This window comes from Daucus carota, chromosome 7 (genome assembly GCF_001625215.2).
Source record: "Daucus carota subsp. sativus chromosome 7, DH1 v3.0, whole genome shotgun sequence".
NCBI lineage: Eukaryota > Viridiplantae > Streptophyta > Magnoliopsida > Apiales > Apiaceae > Daucus > Daucus carota.
Genome location: NC_030387.2, coordinates 39528629 through 39547235, shown reverse-complemented (window position 1 = coordinate 39547235; position 18607 = coordinate 39528629). Strand labels below are relative to the sequence as shown.

The following is an 18607-nucleotide window of genomic DNA, read 5'->3' as shown; positions in this document are numbered from 1 at the left end:
ATATTAGTTTTGAGACTCAAAAACTCAATCATAATATTTTTTAATTGAAACATAAGATAGATAAGGTTAATTAATCTTATATTTGTAAGCAATTTCGAACATTATTATTATTATTAGTTTATATTTATAAGAATTATTATCATTATTTTTCTACTTATGTACCCATTATCTATATTAATTTTATATTTGTAAAAATCTAATATAAAAGATCATCTTCATGCTTGTTAATAATATTATAATATATAAGACTTACTTTTTTTGGGTTTAAATATTATAGAATAAAATAATTTTAAAACATAAAACGATAGATTAAATTTCATCAACAATGATCGATTTACAACTTAATTTGACCTTAATTTTAACTCTCTTTTTTCCAATTTATTTAAAAATCTTTTTCTAATTCCTGATTAATTTTGAAAAAATATTTTACCAGCTACATTATGATTCAACAAAATATCCCTATTCATTAAAATGAAAATATCCCTATCAGTTTTAATGATCTTTCACAAATCCAAAACAGGTCAACTGATATGTTTGGATTTTCAATTTTTACAATAAACACGTCATAATCTATCTTTTTTTCTTTCTCTTCCATAAAATCGAATTCTGAAAGGAATCCAAATGGGCCAGGTCATTATTTGGGCTGGACACAACAAGGCCCAATTATTTACTGGGCCTGATGGACAGCGAGACTGCGTGACAGTTACGATATGGCGGGGGTGGTGGTACACTCGAGATAGAATAAGAACATGCTTATAGTAGCGTATGGGTTCCGCTACTGTGCGCCATTCAGACGCAACTTGCTAAATTACGCCACTCTTCTCCACTCGACTTCTCATCTCTCCTCTCGATTTCACTACTCCCGAGACTCTCTCTCACGGATGGAGGTACTTTATTTCCTATTTTTCGCTCATTTATCTCGTTATTATAATTGATTTTTGTGAACTACTCGAGAATCATCGAAATAGTTTTAAATTTAAATACTCGCGCACACGTTGCTGTCGGCTAAGTTTTATTTATTGGAATGATCGAAGGTTTGTGTGATGAGATGAGTTTGAAATTGTGAATTGGTGATTGTGAATAGTTATTGCAAGTTATGTTGTATGTGATATTGAAAACTAGAAGTAGAAAAGGCATGATGTTCGGACTTATGTCGAAGTGGAAAGAGGAGGAATTAGGTTTTTTGTGGCATAGAGCTTGGTTCTAATGATGTTTATGCCTGTGTAGGGTTTAATTAGCTTAATTTTTCGATGAACATGGAATTATTGTGGCACTAAATTTAAAGGATAATGTTTTTCGAAGTTACAATTAAAGGAGGAAATGAGGCTAAAAAGATTTCTCTTTTGGGGAGAATACCTTGCTGGAAAAGGTATCTGCAGGCTGTGCTGGGAATAATGAGTACAATATACGTTTTAGTAATGATATACACGGTTTTAAATATTCAAGGACAAAAACTGAAAAGATCAGCTCTGTCAAGTATTCATTCCTGCTATAATAACCTTAAATAAAGATGTTTAAGAATTTCAGCCTCCTGCATGATTGAAAATGTACTATGTAGAGTATCAGGATTTCTTCTTCCCTTTCGTTCACATAAGCTGCACAGCAACTTACAATGACTTGTTACCTTAGTAGTTGATACAGTTTGGAAAGAAGCTACAATATATGATTGACAGTTTACATCTAGATTACTAGATATGACTTCACGGGTATGGTGTAATTAGGGGCGACTACAGGATCGTGTCTGGAGGGGGGCCAAATTTTGTAGTCATGGATGTATAGGAATAGGAGTTGGATTCCTGAAAAAAGTGCATAGAATTTAAAAAAATTTATATTATTTGTATTACTGATATCATTTCCCATATTTTTGGTAACATGTGTACATGATTATATAACAATCTCTTTCCCCTTCATTTAAAAAAAACAAAACTAATTTACTTTAATTTATTTGACCAAGTTTTGTGTATAAGCTCTACAAAGTAAGAACATATTTGTACACCTGCTTTTTTATCTTCCCTATTATAATGGACTGATATATGTACATGATTACCCTTTTTACTACCTCTTACCCATAGCTAAATTCTACTCACCCAGCATCACCGCCCTTCATTTTCAAGTCACTTGGGGTTGGCCAAAACGGCTTTCGTATTGTATTTGGTCATCTTGATTCATGCCGCTGGCAGCACTACAGAAGAAATTACTTGTGATCCTGGCAAGTTGGGGGTGGCCAAGGCTACGTGTGATCCTGATGTAGGTCCACCCCTGGGTGTAATATTTATTCTTGCTATAGATGCCGAGTTGTATGTTTTGCTTTCTAGGTTTAGCTATCTTAAGTGCCGTTCTATATAAGCTGTTTGTTCTATATTAATGCATGTTTGTCTACAGCGTTACTTTTCTGGAAGTGGCATCAAGAAGAACAGTGCAATGGTGGGTAACTTGCAGCGTTTTGGTGTTATAAGCTCGCAAAAAGTGGTCGAAGTGATGCAGACTATTGATAGGGCTTTATTTGTACCAAATGGGGCCTCAGCTTATGATGACAGTCCCATGGGCATAGGCTATAATGTCACCATTTCTGCACCGCATATGCATGCCACATGCCTTCAATTGTTGGAAGAGCATTTGAAGCCTGGAATGCATGCTTTAGATGTTGGTTCAGGTATATATTATCTTCAACTAATCATGTCAGCATGTTGTTATGCCTAGGTGATTAAGAACTGTTTAAGCTGTTCTGTTTGCACATACTTTTTGTTGTGCTAATTCGCAACCACCAGCCACACTTTTAAAAATGTTTGAGCGAATTTGGAAGCTTTTAGGGATGTGTTATGTGACAGTTTTAAAATGCTTTGGCATGAACACTTTGCTTATATATGAATTGAGGAACGTCAAATTTACACACCTTTGCATCAAGAATTTAAGTTTTATCACGTGGTCAGGACTGACCTTGGTACTTTTGATGCCAAAAGCATATGTCAAGTATGTATGTAATTACTTATTTAGGTGGCAAAATTAAAGAATGATAGAATGACACTGGACAGAGAAGGGGGAAATGTTTATTATCTACTTTTACTAGGAAGAAAACCTAAATAACACTCGGTAAAGTTTAATTATCTTGAGCATATCTAGATGCAACACCTATGTTTCTGTTTCTGCACTACCTCTGAAAGGTTCTAATATAAATGTATAATCCTTATATCAGTAAACCATATGTGGACTGTATCTAGTGATGTTACCACACTGTTACTGGGCTCTCACCTCTCAAACTTTCTTTGACTCCTATTTATTCTTTTATGCAGGAACTGGGTATTTAACAGCATGTTTTGCTGTTATGGTTGGACCACAAGGTCGTGCAGTTGGTGTAGAACACATCCCTGAGCTCGTCTCAAGTTCCATTGAGAATATTCAGAAAAGTGAAGCAGCTTCGTATCTGAAAGAAGGATCCCTTTCAGTGCATGTTGCTGGTATGTGTTGAAAATTTGCAACTTCTGCCTTACTCTTGTTTATGTTTATGTTTTTGTTTTGGGCAAAAACCAAACATTTCTGAGTCGGCAATATCTGGCAAAAGTAGTAAGAAATAGACGTATACTTCTTTGATTTTAGTAGAAAGATTTATGGCTTTGTTAGTATGCTTTACTGCACTAATTAAATTTTAATCCTATCATTTAGATGGAAGGCTAGGGTGGCCAGAGCATGCACCTTATGATGCCATTCATGTCGGAGCAGCTGCACCTGAGATTCCTGGTCCCCTGATCGAGCAGTTGAAGCCCGGAGGCAGGTTGGTGATTCCAGTCGGGAATCTTTTCCAGGAACTACAGGTTGTTGACAAGAACATGGATGGTTCAATTACTGTCCGCAGCGAGACTTCTGTCCGATATGTTCCACTGACAAGTCGAGAAGCTCAGTTGAGAGGCAATTAGCAAGCTTGTAACTTGTAATAAATGTGTTGTTCTCTGTAGATATCTTCAACATGGTTGTGGTTCTGAAAGAAACTCATTTCCTGTCTTAGCTTATTTGATAGTACTACCTAATGTACCAAGTTGACATTTTGCAAGAAGATGAAATGTAATTAAATAAATTAGCAAAAGTAATTAAATAAATTCAGCAACCTATATTATATATGCCGAAATCGTGGTTAAACTATTGTAATGGATAAAAAACAGTAATATAAATGTTGAGTTTCTGAATTTAATAATTATGTAAAACATATTTTGGAAATATAAAATTTCATTTATTTGTAAATTAAAGGGCATTGTTAGGCTTCTTTTAGCAATTTAAGTTGGTTCTACTTTTTACATTTTTAAGTTTCTTCTTTTTACGTAGTGTTTGGTAAAAGAAGTAAAAGTGTTTTTTTAGATTTTTTAAGCCAGAAGCTGGGAGTCAGAATTATTAGTTTTTTTTTTGGATTTTTTTTCAGTAATTTGCATTTTATTATAAAATTTTTAAATTTTTAATCTATAATAAATTTTATTTATTAATGAAATTTCTTGAATTTTGATAATTTGATTTTTTTTAATTTATAAATTTAAATTACCCAACAATCAATTGACTTATGAATAAAATTATTCTAACATTTTTAATAATTTATAAATCAAGTTCACTAGTAAATTATAATCTTCCACTTTTACTTTAAACAATAAAATCAAGACAACGTTTAATTTACGGGGATGTATTCGATTGATTTTTAATGGATTGTTTTTTGTCTATGGATTTTAATGGATTGTGTGAGATTTTGATTTTGTGCGGATTCTTGATAAAATGTCGTAGAGTTGATAAGATTGAGGTACAATGCTTCAAAATCCCATTGATTTTGGTGGGATTTCAAAAAACTTAAAATACACTGAAGAATGCCACAAAATCCATCATTTTATTAAATGAAAAAAAATCCATCAGCATTTGAATACCATCAGATTTTAATGGATTTTAAACAATCCCAATTGAATACCATCGGATTTTAAAGCATAATTTAAAATCCGAATTGAATACCACCAGATTTTGTAGCATAATTTAAAATCTCAATTGAATACCTCAAGATTTTACTACCTCCGTCCCATTTTAACTGCTTTTGACTTTTTTACACGTATTTTAAGATGTTAAAAAAATCACATCTAAACATAATTATTTCTTATAAAATTTATATCAAATAAAAGTTTAGAATCTAAACTTTTGTTTGATATAAGAATTGAATTTTTTTATTAAGTGTAAATATTATTTTTTTACACCTTAAGAGCATCTCCAACAGCGTTGGCTATAATCGTTGGCTAAATTGGACCTATAAGACATTATGTAAAATTTGCTGAACCTGTAAGACATTTTGCTTCAATGCTACTGGCTATATTGGTTGACTATAATTTAAAAATAGTATGTTATTAATATTTTAAATTGTTAAAGTAGAATATATCAGTTCAATATGGTAATAAATGATGTACAATCTTCCTACAGATTTTCTTACAGACCTGTAGAGGTTCGACAAATTAGGTTGGCTAAATTTATAGATAACAGCTGAGCATGGTTGGAGTTGAGTTTTTGGAGCTGTTGGCTAAATTTTTTTATTTTAGGTATGCCAACTCACTTTTTAGCCAAGGGTTTTAGATGGTTGGAGATGCTCTAATATACGTGTCAGAAAGTCAAACATCAGTTAAAATGGGACAGAGAGAGTAATAGATTTCAAACAATCCCAAAAAAATGCTTTAAAATCCTAATCCAATACACCCCTCTTAATCATCAAAAATTTTAAGATATGAACATAGATCCTTTTCTCCCTTTACCTTTGGGAAGACTATACATACAAGAAAGTTGTAAGTATTGTTTCCGTCGGCTTTGACATCAATCCAAGGCGGAGGAGATATGAGACGCCGACCTGGAATTGGTGGATTGCAGACTGCTGCAGCTGCTAGGGTTCTCTCTCTCTCTCTCTCCCCCTCTCTCTCTCCCTCTCTCTCTCTCTCCCTCCCTCTCTCTCTCCCCCTCCCTCTCTCCCTCTCTCTCTCATAATTACAATGATTACAGGATCAATACAGATTACTAGGAGAAAATGTAGCAAAACTAAGAACAGATTTGATGAAAGAGCAGCTCTCCACCTTCCGCTCCCAATTAGAAGACTTCGCTCGCAAACACAAGGTCTCCTTAGCTTCCCTAACTTCATTTTTTTACCTTACTTAGTTTTAATTTACTCAATTTAATTGTTTAATTGCAGAATGATATTCGTAAGAACCCCGCGTTTCGGTCTCAATTCCATGAGATGTGTGCTAAAGTTGGTGTTGATCCTCTTGCCTCTAATAAGGGTTTCTGGGCTGAGCTTCTCGGCATTGGTGACTTCTATTATGAACTCGGTCCGTTCTAAATACGTTCAAATTGAATTCCTACTTACTAGTATCAATGTATAGTTAAGAAAATGTTTCATTATGGTATTAGAATTTTAATCAACTACTTGTCTTGACACGTGAGTTGCTATACTGCCTTGTAAGCCACATTATTTAACTAACACGGAAATTTAATGGAATTTTTGTAAAACCAATTTGTTGCATACCCTTTAATATCAGGGATACTGTGATTATGGCATTGCCTGTGCTAGTGTGCAGAATGATAATTTGTTGCATACTCTTTAATATCCAAATACTTTGATATATTTGATACCCTGCGGTTATTGAGTTGCTATGATGATTTACATTTGAGATAAACATGTTATTAATTTTATATTGCTCATGACCACAAGGTTTAATGAATTTAAGCTACTCAATTAGACAGGAGTGCAAATTGTTGATATATGCCTGGCTACTAGAGCTCATAATGGAGGTCTGATCAAGTTGGAGGAACTCTGTAAAATTCTATGCCAAAGACGGAAAGGTGCTCGTGAAGCTGTCTCCGAAGATGACTGTTTACGTGCTATAAGTAAACTGAAGGTAATAAAATCCAATAAATGTCGAGTACTAGTTTTACTAATATAATTTAAGATTTTGTACTAGTGTTAAATACGATGCAGTAACTAAAACATGCAGCAATTTGGGTGATGTGTAATGTTTTAGGTAATATGGTGCAGATAATGTCTCACTTATAAAATATAATACTCATGCATAAAGGTCATTCAATATTATATGTTCATTTTAGCAGGCAGTTATGTGTGTTGTGTGTATTTTATTTTCATTGTTTGCATGTTGATAACTTGAAAAAGTAGTTACAGCACAAACTATGAATATATAACCAAAGAATATCTGCAGTTTTCATGGGAGCCTTTAGTCGAGCGGAAGGGAAATGTTATGTACCTGTAAGTTTTAACATATGAACTGGATATACTAAGCAGATATACATTTTACAGACCTATTTGTGTGAAGAAATTGTTCAACACAGCTGTCTAATGTTATAAAAAAATTTTAATCAGTCTGAGTGAAAAACTTGTGCTACCTATATATGTATATCCAGTGTGCATATAACTCAAGTTATATGACAACATAGTGTACCTGTGGACCTTATACATGTCTGATCTATTTCTGCATAACGTATTTTTTGCCTTCATATACTGTAGCATGTTCAAAACATTCTTCACTTTTGCTTATCTGGTGTTTTTTCATGCAAGAGACCCCCCCCCCCCCCCCCCCCCCCCCCCGGTGTGGGTTCCGTATATATTTTTTCTTTTTTCATCATATCTATATGAACACGCTTCCCCCCCCCCCCCCCCCCCCCCCCCCCCCCCCCCCCGGTGTGGGTTCCGTATATATTTTTTCTTTTTTCATCATATCTATATGAACACGCTTTATGTAATAATTACAGGTATTAGGCAGTGGTTTTGAGGTGATTTCTGTTGGAAAAAGAAAGCTTGTCCGATCTGTTCCTACTGAACTGAACAAGGACCACAATGAAATTTTAGAGATGGCTCAGGTTTTCATAACCATCACAATCACCATGATTGTTTTACTATGTCCGTGCTACAATTTTGTTAACAATGTTTTCAGTTTTTATTTTGGTTCAAGGCACAGCAGCCAGTTTCTTAGAAATATATTTGAAGCAAAAAAAGTGAAACCTAGACACCTTAGCTCCTGCACCAGTATAATTGTCTTTATTAAATCTGTTTTCTTTCTTCTTTAGGCTCAGGGATTTGTTACTGTTGAAGAGGTAGAGAGACGGCTATCCTGGTCATCTGGCCGTGCGATCGATGCCCTCGAAACTTTATTGGATGTAATTTACTTTATAACATACCCCCCCCCCCCCCCCCCCCCCAACTCAATCACTCTGACCTTTTCTCGCTCACACACACGCGCACACACACAAGAAATAGATAGTTAAATTTCTGATTTTTAACTGTCATTCAATACTTTGTTTGCAGGAGGGCCTTGCCATGATAGATGATGGCCACCGAGATGGACGACGCCGATACTGGTTCCCCTGTGTATCGTCCATATCTTCATATGTTGGAGCTGAAACAATATAAGATCTGGTCATACTGTCAGTTACAAACAAGATGAATAATGTATTTATTTTTAATATAAAATATATGAAAGTTGTCATAGTAAGAGCTATGAATTTTGATACAATATTAGTATAATCTTGTTGCTTATTTGACTTTGTAGTTTTATTTTGTCTTGTTTGACGGAGCCATATGCATGTATTGTTTTTGGTTATATAAACATACAACAAACAAGTATTCCTGAAGCAATAATTAACTTATAAGATAGGAATGCAACTAACTTGTGGTGGTATTATTTTTCATTCCCACATTAATTACATTTACTATTGCAACATTCAAAGACTGATTACGAAGGGAAGACCTGTACTGATGGTTGAATACAATAAATATGTACAAAGCAATGTAATTTAGCTATAACTTTGCTGAAGCTTCATATATCCAGTTGATCAGCCAGTTTTGATTCAAAATCGAAGGCATCATCACATCAGGAAATGTTCTCGGAAGGAATATCAGCTGTCTGAGACGACGTAAGAAAGGCGAGTTGGATTCAATAAAGCTTTATCCTTGTCTGGATGGAGCTACGACAGATAGGGCAAAGCTGAAGGTCCTCGCCACATTCACAACATGTCTACGGACACAAAAAGAAAGAACTTAAATTTTTTGCATACGACTTTATTTCACTATACAAACACTGATGCATGCTACAGTACCTGATGTCCACAACCGAACGCCATGTCTCTAGGATTAGTAATGCAAATGGGACATAGCTATCAAGAGGCAAAGTACACGAGTTACTATGACACTCAAGGAATATATGAAGATGCCAGTGTCCACTTCAGAGTTCAGAGTATTATAATACCAGATCCAAAAGTAAAGTGAGAAGTGATACAGTGAGAATGAACTTACATCGGCATCAGCTGAAGAACTTGGAGGCTCTCTACTAGGGACGGATGGAGTTTGTTTATATGAAGAAGATCCACTTGGACGTAAAAGAGTAGACTGTGAAGGCTTTGATGCCCCTCGAGATGCCATACCATACTGAGGTGGGGGTAGAGGAATCCTGTCTATTGCCTTACCTCTCTGTGCACTGATGGATAGATGCAAATATAATCAATAATGATTCCATAAAAAGATAATCCAACATTATTACAAAATGCAAATAAGACCGAGTAATACTTCAAAATATTAAGCTCCAGCGTTGCTTTATATTGGGAAGGTATTTCCATTAAGGCTGCAAGGGCAAACTCTGCCTCTTTCCTGGATCGGTTTAGATTCTTTGACATAATTTCTGTAAAATTGACAAACTATAGAACATGGAAACGGGTCAGTAAAGGAAACATAAATGCAAGCACTTAAATAGCAGCTAGGGTCTAGGAGAGTCCTGTTACTTGCCTGGAAGTTGTCAAAGGCTCGAGCAGGTATATTGTCATCAAATTCTCGCATCATGTCCCAGGGTCCATCCCCAACACCAACTAATATGATCGATAATGGGTATTCACTGTGAAAGTAAAATGTAAGAACATTGGTAGGTGTCTTGGTATCACAGTTGCATCAAGAAAAAGTTAAGACCGCCAAAATCACCTGGCTTTCACAATTGCCTCTACAGTTTTTCTTTCCTGATGGCTTAGCTGACCACGTTCAGTATCGACACTTCTTGTCACCTATCATAAAAGGTACATTGTTAAATTTACATTAGATCCACATGTCATATATCTATTCAAGCAAGCAATTATAGCCATGTTTGTTTCAATAAATTACAGTTCTCAGACTATTATCTTATAATACCTGCCCATCAGCTATTATCAACAAAACATGATACTGGCCACGACTTTGTTCAACAATAGTAATCGCCATTTCAATAACGGGAGCAAAAGAAGTTGGACCTGTTTACACAAACCAAGACCATTGTCATAAGATACTAGCCCCAACCAAAAAAGAAGACGGAAATTAAATTAGTCAAGTTCCAACCTGCAAGTCTTAGTTGTGGGACTAGCTCTCGATATCGTGTCAACACTTCCTCAAATCCATCACAATATTTCTCATCCGGATAGAAACTGAACACTTCTTGGTCATGCGTTGATGCTGTAAATGAAAAATCAGTTGAAGTCCTTGATTCAATCAACTTATTTCAACTAACCATTGGTAAAATGCTGCATTGACTAAAACATCATCGTAAGTCGTACTTATAGAACTAATTGTGATAGGAGAAATAAAGAAATACCATCTCCGAATCCAAAACAAGGAATTAAATTATCTTCATCGAACGAAGCTAATGTCCGCCCAATTATTGATATCGCTTCTTCATAAGGATTCTGATAATCCCCTATGTGATGCAAGCTTTTCCGATTAAATGATCTTGCACCTAATGTTTATAAGAAGTATTAGTAGCAGTTTACCAATAGTCTGTAATAACTTCGAAGAAGTAAAATATAACACCTGTCCATTCATTGCTCTTGGTGAAATCAATACCAACAATCAGATTTGATGACTCCAGACCAGCATGTGCCAAAGCTTCAGTAACCTTTAGACAATAAGGTTTAGTAAAAGCTTTATCAATAGCTGATTATTAAATACTGACGTATATAAAAAGGTGTACGCAAAAAAGATACACCAGAGGATGAGAGACATAGTTGCAACACTTACATAAGAATCAGATATTTGGGACATACATTTTGTTGTCAAAGTACATACCACGTTAAGTAATTAGAAAGAAAGCTAAAATTTACCTGTTCTAAGCTGTTGAAGTTATCATTTATTTTTGCAAATTTCCGCTCTGGCCCTTTCTTAGTATCAGGGGCCCGACCACCATAGCTTTGAGGGGGACGTGCCGATTCATATGTTTGTGTTGGTTGAGGATAGGTGGACTGTTGATACTCATTATGACTCCACGAATTTGAACTAGAGCTGAAAGACGAATACCGGCCTGGGGCAGAACGTTTTGAACTTTTTCCACCCATATTGTCCTATCAAATACCATCCAGACTCCATTAAATTAAATCATTAACTTAAATAAGTGTCATTTTTTATTATAAGATATAAATATAGGCTATACTTGATCATTGATATACGTGGAATACATATAAAAATACAGGTAATGTGCGAATTTAACAATTAAGCACAAATAATACATTTAAGAGTAAGCCGGTTTATAACTATAATTGCCTTAAGTCTTACCATGTTGCTAACTGTAGAAGACTAATTTACAGATTAAGATGACATGACAGACCCAAGTACTTTTAATACGAGTGGATGACTACTCTATTTGAGATAATATATATTTCCAGTGTCAATCTCATGTTCCTGAGACAAGTGTAGTCACCTATGTTAATATAGCAAATTCCTGAAGGTGCTACTAATCTTCTGAAAAATCTAAGTACAGTATGACCTGGTTGCTTTATGAATACTTCCACTGCTTTTACTAAGCCTAGTGATGCAACCTCTGGCGAGTGGGCATGGCATATATTTGAATTTCAGGTACTTGCCGAGAGCCTAGGAGGTACATGATCATTCGTATATCAATGTCATATCACATTTACACCAAAATACCTATAAACTAATTTAGCAAAAAAAAAAAAACCTATAAACTATAAACAAGTATGTTAATATGAAAACGTCACCACTTAATTGTGTTAGAGAGTAGGATATGTTGTTTAGTATCTACTATTTAGAAGGATTGCAAACTCATGATAGATAAAATTTTGAAGAAGTGAACTCGATTGCACTCCAAATTTACGAACTATTTATCCTAGTCGTGTAACCAATTACGACCTTGTGAAAGAACTAAAACATCAATGCCATTACTTATTCACCTCATGCTAGATACATATAAACATCACTCAGATCAATGCATCCAGTAATTCATATTTTACAATTTTGCGATTATTTCTTGTCATTCTGTGGATACGAACATGTCCCATTATACCAGTTTGGTTAGTTTAATAACACGGAACATAAGCAGCTTTATGGCATCATTGTCACAATTCACAAAATTATAAAGTTTTGAAATTTCAGTTTGTTGACTAAAATTTAAGAAAATATCCAACAATTGAAGCAATAGCATGTCAAAGAGCAAGGAGTCAAATAGAACATAACATCAAGTAGGAGTGTATCAATCACTGGGCACACAAGTAACAAAACAATAATTAATTGTATCCAAACAAACAGTAGCAATCATTCTAGGATCCACAAGTGATAGTATTATTTTCTACTAATTTAAATTCATTAAAATATGCTCGTAAATCTTTACATCCGTACGACTGAATTACTTAAAAAAAAAAAAAACTAACAACAAAACTGATAATTTAAAATGCAAATATCCCACAAGAAATCAAGAAACCCCATCTCAAACACACACACATTCCAAGAAACACACGCACAAAACACACACACACATTCCAAGAAACACACGCACAAAACACCTGCCTTTGTCCAAAAACTGCACAACTGAGTTGAGTTGAGTTTGCAGAGAGACTGGGAGAGATTGGGAGAGATGAGCGAGAAACCACAGAACCTGAATAGTAACACAAAAGGGTTGCTTTAATGCTGGTTTTTATACGAGAGAGATTGGGAGAGACTGAGAGAGATTTGGAGAGATAAGAGAGAAAACACAGAAGCTAAATTGTAACTCAAAAGGGTTGTTTTAAAGCTGGTTTTTTTAAGGGCCAGTGGGCGCATTGAGTTTTTATTTTTGGCGATTTCCTACTCCTTGCAGAATTTCACTACTGCCATGATTATCTTTTTCCCCTTGCTTCCACGAAATTTCGTGGGCAGATAAGTTTGTAGGAGTAATTGTTGTGTAGGACTAGGAGAAGACCGTAGTGCTCCTACGTGATTTACTGCTAGAGTAAAGCGAAAAATATCATTCAATGTTTTCGGTAAATTTGACCGGATAATCGATTGAAAGAATAGTATAGCTAGTTTTATTTGTGAATATTGATTTAGCTTTTAAAGAAGTTATTTTTTATTTGTGATAAATTATTTATAAGTAGATAATAATTTTTAATTTATGTGTTTTGATATTGTTTTTAAAAATTTCATACTGGGTCATGATCTTTTTAGAATTTATGAAAAATTTAACCTACAATCACATTATGAAAAATTAAAATGATGTTTTCTGATAGGTATGATGCAATGCGGACTATTTATGCGGCTCGAATGGTTTTGCATCAGGTGTGTGCTCTCTATGGTCCGATATACAGGGCGTTTAATTTTTTACACGTTTCTATAGAAGATTTGACTAGATGTATAAAATTAGTATTTTTTAGAATTTTTTTTTCTAAATAAAAATATTTATATAATAGTTTTATTAAAAAATATTTTAAAAATATTAATATTTATTATATGATCAAAATAATTAAAATTATGTATAAAAAATTAAACGTCTTGTATAATGTACCAGGAGTATGTTTGTGATTATCAAAAAGCTTTCAAAATGACTTGAACCAGCCGAGCAAAAGAGCTGGAATTTAGGTTGAACCCAATGGAGCAATCAGACCAATACTTGCCAAACCAAGTGTAGTAAGCCCACAACGTTTTACAAAGATAGGCCCAATGTTCTTTATTTTTTTTTCCTGCAAGCACCTCATTTTTTTAATTTTTTTGAGAACAGTCAGCATATCTTTCTACTGTATGTATACTATTACTCCGCAGAACACAGTGTCACTTCACTAAAATCTCAAGAGGATATCAGATAAGCAACTGAAATCTCTTCAAAGAATGGATGCCTTGGGAATCGTGCTCTCACCTCCCCCCTTCTCTTCTTCTCGTTACAGTCAAGAAATCTCCTCAAGACATTGCTGTAGCTTCACTTCTTCACTCTCTTGTTCTCTGAAATTTGCAGCCCCCATTCATGTAAGTGATCTTTTTGTGATTATAAGACCAGCCCAGGTCATTAATTTATGAGTTCTTTAATGGGGTGTTGTCAAGTTTTGATCTTTATGTGAGTTGGGTTTTCTTGATTTTGTGGGTTTAGAGTTTGAGGGCTGTTAGAATGCAAGGAGATGGTGAAGATTTTGAGCTGAAGCAGGCTAAAGATATGGCTGCTGCTAGAAAAAGATGGGAAGCTTTGGTAATTTTTTTCTTTTTAAAATGTGTTAATTGAATTGTTTTATGTGTGTATTTGTGTACGGTGGATTAGTTTAGTGCTGTTATGACTTGTGATCATATGATAATGTTATCTTATTGGGAGTCCAGAGTTGTTTAGATTTAATTTTGCTGTTTATGTGCTGTAATGCTACTGGAAATTGTACGTGGTCTAGTCGTGCGAGTGAGGAGGTGTGTTAGAACTTAAAGGGATAAGAACATTTAGAGGCCTTTAAACATGTTAAGGTATTGAGAGAGTTGTTATTCTGACATAGATATATGTGTTCCGGTCCGATGACTCTATTCCATGATTATAGGTCAGGGAGGGGAAAGTGAAGCCTCTTACCCCAAAGGAAGCTGGCTATGCAGTTCAACTTTCCAACACAACCCTTCTTGATGTTCGTCCAGCTACAGAACATCAAAAGGTAACACACAATCTCACTTGTTGTTGATTTCCTTCTACGAGGAAGACATTTTTGCATTAACCTGAATTTTTCGTACATAAAGGCGGGCTGGATTTTTTCCTGCTCCTCTTTCCACATCTAACTGCTTATCTCTGATTCCAATCCTCACATGTTTACTGTGGTTCGTACTTCGTCACGTGTATAATGATTTTCTTTGTAAGCTTCATGTCACATGCTGTAGTTGTTTTTTGTAGACTACTTTATTGTATTTTGAATTTTACACTTTTTTTTGTCGACTTCCTTTTCTTGTAAATTATTTCTCCCTGCTAGAAAATTTCTCTCAGTTCTACTACTTACCCTATTACCATGGTATCTCTTTCTTTTTCAAAGGCTTGGGTTAAAGGCTCAACTTGGATTCCAGTCTTTGATGTTGAGAGTACATTTAATGCGGGAACTCTGCCCAAGAAGGTCACAAATTTCATGATGGGTATAATACTACTTTATCTTGACGGCGTTGGTTATAATTGTACATGCTTTGTTTATGTAGATCTTCATTTTCCTTTTAACCAGGTTTATTTGGGAAATCCAAATAGACCTTATAGAAACGTTATTGTCTTCCTTGAATACGTGATAAACACTAAAAATGCTTAGTTTTATATTAATGTTTTCAATTTAAATAGCATTTGATATTTGTAGGAGGTTGGTGGAGTGGTGTGCCTACATTATCTTATAACACGTAAGTTGTGCTATTTGTTCTGTAAAAGTGAAATTGTTCATCAGATAATATAAGTATATCAGTTACTAATTTTACTTTCTTAACAGTCAGTTTTTATCAGAAGCTGAAAGTAAGTTCTCAAAGGATAAAGATCTTATTTTGGCATGCCAGAAAGGATTGAGGTGAACTTTCCTTTATATGGACTGAAATTAACTTCTTGATACTGAAATTACTTTAGCAGTACAACTTTGTTTGGAATTTGGTAACTGCAATATCTGGAAACTTTGAGAAGTTATACTTCCAAACCATTTTTTGATCATTTAAACGTCGAGATTACAGACAACTTTCTGCTTAATTACTTCAATGGTGATGTATAAAAACTTAGAATCAGTCACTTAGCTAATATGGTATGTCAGTGTTGTGCTTTCACTCTAGCTTGTTGTAGGCTGTTACTCCTTCCTTGTGTGAGTTAGTCATATTTTAGAAAAACTTTGTTTGCTACCTGTAAAACTTACTTTATACTTGGTGGCTACAACTAAAAAGATGTTTCCTTAAGCTTTTCATCCAACAACTTTATGTACCGGAATCAAGATACATTATTGTGGTAGTACATGTTGATAAAGTTGATGTTCAACTTTGATCAAAAGGAAATTAAGAACTGATAAGATATTTCGAGAACCCTACCTAACAAATTCGTGAATGAGATAATTTAGAAGAATTTAGAAGAATATTAATTGTATATCATTTCATGATCAAGAATACAACAGAGTTATTTCTTTAAACTATATTCTCCTATTTTCCCTCCATAGACTGCAACTAATCCATAGACTGCAACTAATATGCGAACTCCACTAACTAGATTCCTGCTTAACGCTCTCACAGCTAATTTCTAGAAGTTTTTATAGTTTCTCCTATTTTATAGCTTGACTGACTGTATCTTACTTGAACATAGTTAAGTTAATTTGATGCATTTTTTATATTGATACTCAATGCCTGTAATTTCTTTGGGGGTCTATATCTATAGACACAGATATACACACAACCTTTTTTACAGCACAAGCTTCATTCTGAACCTCATTTTTAGGCAGATCTCTAGCGGCTTGTGAGATATTGTACAATGCCGGTTACAGAAACCTTTTCTGGGTTCAGGGGGGACTAGAGGCTGCTGAAGAAGAGGTACTTGAAAAAGAAATATTCCAGATTGTCTAATCATTTAGCCATCCCGATTCTCTTTCTTTGTCGAATATACCATCATATCTCATCTTAAGCAGGATCTTGAAAGGGAAGGTCCACAGCCGTTCAAGTTTGCGGGCATTGGTGGGCTTTCAGAGTTTCTTGGGTATGTTACTCGGATATATAGCCTACAACATTTTGTTCGCGCACAGTACATACACACACACATATATAAAAGAGGGAGATTCTTTGTTATTTCAAATACCATGTCAAAATTTTGGGTTCAATACTACTGCTAGTATTACAAATTCTGATTCAACATGGGCTTCACATAGGATATAATGCGTCTTTTACACAAACATATCTTATTTAGTGAAAAGCAAGAAAATATAACTGTTGCTGAACTTCCATTTTCTTTGACATAACATATCTTATTTAGTGAAACTTCTATTCGCACATAGACATTGTTAAAATAGTGTGCATGACCTCATGGCACATTGAAATGTATAATGATGTGTTTTTAGCGACAAACGTCCACACATCTGACTATACCATAATTATCACAGTTGGACTGACCAGCAAAGAGCAGCTGCTGCCAAGGAGGGTTGGGCCTACCGTTTAGTTTTCTCAGTTCGCTTGGTAATAATCTCTATCTGCTCCACTAAATGTATTTTGAATCTGTATTACCTCGATCAGTCATTCATTCTCATGTTTAATTGTTTCTGTCACAGGTTGCAATCTTCATTGCCGCTGATGCCCTGTTTATAGGGGCTCAACAAGCTGCTCGTTATCTCCAGGATATAAGATCTCAGTGAGTATCATCATTCCCCTAAAAGTTACTTGAAAGAAAAGAACCGGCTTCAGTGTTGCCACCTTATTGACACCTGAGACGTGCTTAGCTTTCTAACCTGGTTAGTGGATTATCAACTTATTAAAGCTATTATGTACATATATCCCTCTGATTCAACCCTTCATGGATCACTTTTGTAATATTCTAGTTGAGTTGTAAATTTGCATGAATTCATGGCAAGTGCTGTCCTCATCAATTTTGTTAAATCGTTAGTGGTTTGTTAAATCGTTATGGTTCTTTTGCTTCTCCAAGTAAATCTTCTCATTTTTGGAGCTCAGTGGCTGTTGTGCTTGTGCTAGTGAACTCCACAACTGCTATAGGTGAGAATCCGACTTTAGGAGCTTTTCTCCTAGGTTGTAAATTATCCAACTATATACTTCACAACTTGTTTCTCTATAACAGTTTTCATTTTCCGGGAGAGAATATACTTTGCGTATATGAACAGATTTAGGGCAGCACACAAAGCTGAAAAATAGGAAACTGAAGTTTGTGCAGATTCAAGAGAGAAAAACACAAGTCTATAAGATATGAAATTAAATTTTGTTAATTTTACAACAGGACTCACTATTCTTCTATATGTTAATACTAGGAGAAACTGTTTCTGAGACAACTATCGAACACCTGGTTCTCTCATCCCTGAGCACCTTACTGTCACTTTTCAGTGAAACCTACAGTGGAGCATTTGCTGTATCCTAGGATTTGCTTCAGCTTTTAGAGGGACTCTTGAAGCACCAAATTTTGTAGGTAACTTTACCAGTTTAGGACCATAAATTAACAGAGCCTTTTGTAAATAGAATTCAAGCTCGACTCAATTAGGTGGCGTTCGATTCGTCTATTAACTAGTCTGGATCTTGAACAAGAAAATGTGCATTTTTGAGAAATTAGGATAAAACATAGAATGATGTAAAGAACAAGTTGATGATTCAGTGAGATGAATTGGGTTATATTCTATAAATCGGGTTTGGTTGAGTAAAACTTGTACGAGTTGTTAG

The 18607-nt window shown here is 34.8% G+C and overlaps 4 protein-coding genes across 9 annotated transcripts; 3 read left to right on the top strand and 1 right to left on the bottom strand.

The window, feature by feature from the left end:
- Nucleotides 1–725: 725 nt before the first annotated feature.
- On the top strand, nt 726–4112 carry LOC108193716 (protein-L-isoaspartate O-methyltransferase 1). Of its 2 annotated transcripts, XM_017360504.2 has the most exons (5): nt 735–887; nt 2092–2247; nt 2383–2653; nt 3291–3455; nt 3661–4112. In XM_017360504.2, exons 1-5 carry the CDS (start codon nt 750–752, stop codon nt 3909–3911), a joined length of 981 nt encoding a protein of 326 aa, XP_017215993.1. In that variant the 5' UTR covers nt 735–749; the 3' UTR covers nt 3912–4112. The 2 variants fall into 2 exon arrangements, with proteins under 2 accessions (XP_017215994.1, XP_017215993.1); XM_017360505.2 differs by lacking the exon at nt 2092–2247 and having other exon boundaries at nt 726–887.
- A 1618-nt stretch (nt 4113–5730) lies between these two features.
- Nucleotides 5731–8545, top strand: LOC108195840 (vacuolar protein sorting-associated protein 22 homolog 1). 2 transcript variants are annotated; one of them, XR_001801637.2, is made up of 7 exons: nt 5731–5889; nt 6001–6111; nt 6188–6323; nt 6739–6893; nt 7759–7906; nt 8074–8163; nt 8312–8545. XR_001801637.2 is itself a non-coding variant. In XM_017362816.2 (7 exons), the coding sequence occupies exons 1-7, from the start codon at nt 5839–5841 to the stop codon at nt 8414–8416; spliced, it is 756 nt and encodes a 251-aa protein (XP_017218305.1). In that variant the 5' UTR covers nt 5731–5838; the 3' UTR covers nt 8417–8545. The 2 variants fall into 2 exon arrangements, 1 of the variants encoding a protein (XP_017218305.1); XM_017362816.2 differs by having other exon boundaries at nt 7759–7866.
- A 99-nt stretch (nt 8546–8644) lies between these two features.
- LOC108195838 (E3 ubiquitin-protein ligase RGLG2) lies at nt 8645–13189 on the bottom strand. 4 transcript variants are annotated; one of them, XM_017362814.2, is made up of 12 exons: nt 12811–13189; nt 11119–11355; nt 10829–10913; nt 10614–10754; nt 10361–10474; nt 10178–10275; nt 9974–10053; nt 9785–9890; nt 9569–9696; nt 9299–9479; nt 9103–9159; nt 8645–9020 (listed from the first exon to the last, which is right to left on the bottom strand). In XM_017362814.2, exons 2-12 carry the CDS (start codon nt 11347–11349, stop codon nt 8940–8942), a joined length of 1302 nt encoding a protein of 433 aa, XP_017218303.1. In that variant the 5' UTR covers nt 11350–11355; nt 12811–13189; the 3' UTR covers nt 8645–8939. The 4 variants fall into 4 exon arrangements, with proteins under 4 accessions (XP_017218303.1, XP_063937510.1, XP_017218302.1 ...); XM_064081440.1 differs by having other exon boundaries at nt 8800–9020; nt 12903–13041; XM_017362813.2 differs by having other exon boundaries at nt 8800–9020; nt 12815–12954.
- Nucleotides 13190–13991: 802 nt separating this feature from the next.
- LOC108195839 (rhodanese-like domain-containing protein 11, chloroplastic) lies at nt 13992–17846 on the top strand. The gene is made up of 10 exons (XM_017362815.2): nt 13992–14242; nt 14364–14459; nt 14791–14898; nt 15268–15364; nt 15574–15613; nt 15700–15774; nt 16681–16768; nt 16864–16931; nt 17332–17404; nt 17497–17846. The coding sequence occupies exons 1-10, from the start codon at nt 14108–14110 to the stop codon at nt 17578–17580; spliced, it is 864 nt and encodes a 287-aa protein (XP_017218304.1). The 5' UTR covers nt 13992–14107; the 3' UTR covers nt 17581–17846.
- The last annotated feature ends 761 nt before the right edge of the window (nt 17847–18607 follow it).

What these genes read in the sequence shown, in the direction of transcription:
- LOC108193716 (XM_017360504.2), top strand. Translation starts at nt 750, where the DNA reads ATGCTTATAGTAGCGTATGGGTTCCGCTACTGTGCGCCATTCAGACGC. An exon ending in ACTCTCTCTCACGGATGGAG is followed by an intron (nt 888 to 2,091) that starts GTACTTTATTTC and finishes CTACTCACCCAG; the next exon opens with CATCACCGCCCTTCATTTTC. An exon ending in AGGCTACGTGTGATCCTGAT is followed by an intron (nt 2,248 to 2,382) that starts GTAGGTCCACCC and finishes GTTTGTCTACAG; the next exon opens with CGTTACTTTTCTGGAAGTGG.
- LOC108195840 (XM_017362816.2), top strand. Translation starts at nt 5,839, where the DNA reads ATGAGACGCCGACCTGGAATTGGTGGATTGCAGACTGCTGCAGCTGCT. An exon ending in AGACTGCTGCAGCTGCTAGG is followed by an intron (nt 5,890 to 6,000) that starts GTTCTCTCTCTC and finishes CAATGATTACAG; the next exon opens with GATCAATACAGATTACTAGG. An exon ending in GTGCTATAAGTAAACTGAAG is followed by an intron (nt 6,894 to 7,758) that starts GTAATAAAATCC and finishes TAATAATTACAG; the next exon opens with GTATTAGGCAGTGGTTTTGA.
- LOC108195838 (XM_017362814.2), bottom strand. Translation starts at nt 11,349, where the DNA reads ATGGGTGGAAAAAGTTCAAAACGTTCTGCCCCAGGCCGGTATTCGTCT. An exon ending in TGATAATAGCTGATGGGCAG is followed by an intron (nt 10,054 to 10,177) that starts GTATTATAAGAT and finishes CTTTTATGATAG; the next exon opens with GTGACAAGAAGTGTCGATAC. An exon ending in CTGGAGCTTAATATTTTGAA is followed by an intron (nt 9,480 to 9,568) that starts GTATTACTCGGT and finishes TCTATCCATCAG; the next exon opens with TGCACAGAGAGGTAAGGCAA.
- LOC108195839 (XM_017362815.2), top strand. Translation starts at nt 14,108, where the DNA reads ATGGATGCCTTGGGAATCGTGCTCTCACCTCCCCCCTTCTCTTCTTCT. An exon ending in GCATGCCAGAAAGGATTGAG is followed by an intron (nt 15,775 to 16,680) that starts GTGAACTTTCCT and finishes ATTTTTAGGCAG; the next exon opens with ATCTCTAGCGGCTTGTGAGA. An exon ending in TAGAGGCTGCTGAAGAAGAG is followed by an intron (nt 16,769 to 16,863) that starts GTACTTGAAAAA and finishes CATCTTAAGCAG; the next exon opens with GATCTTGAAAGGGAAGGTCC.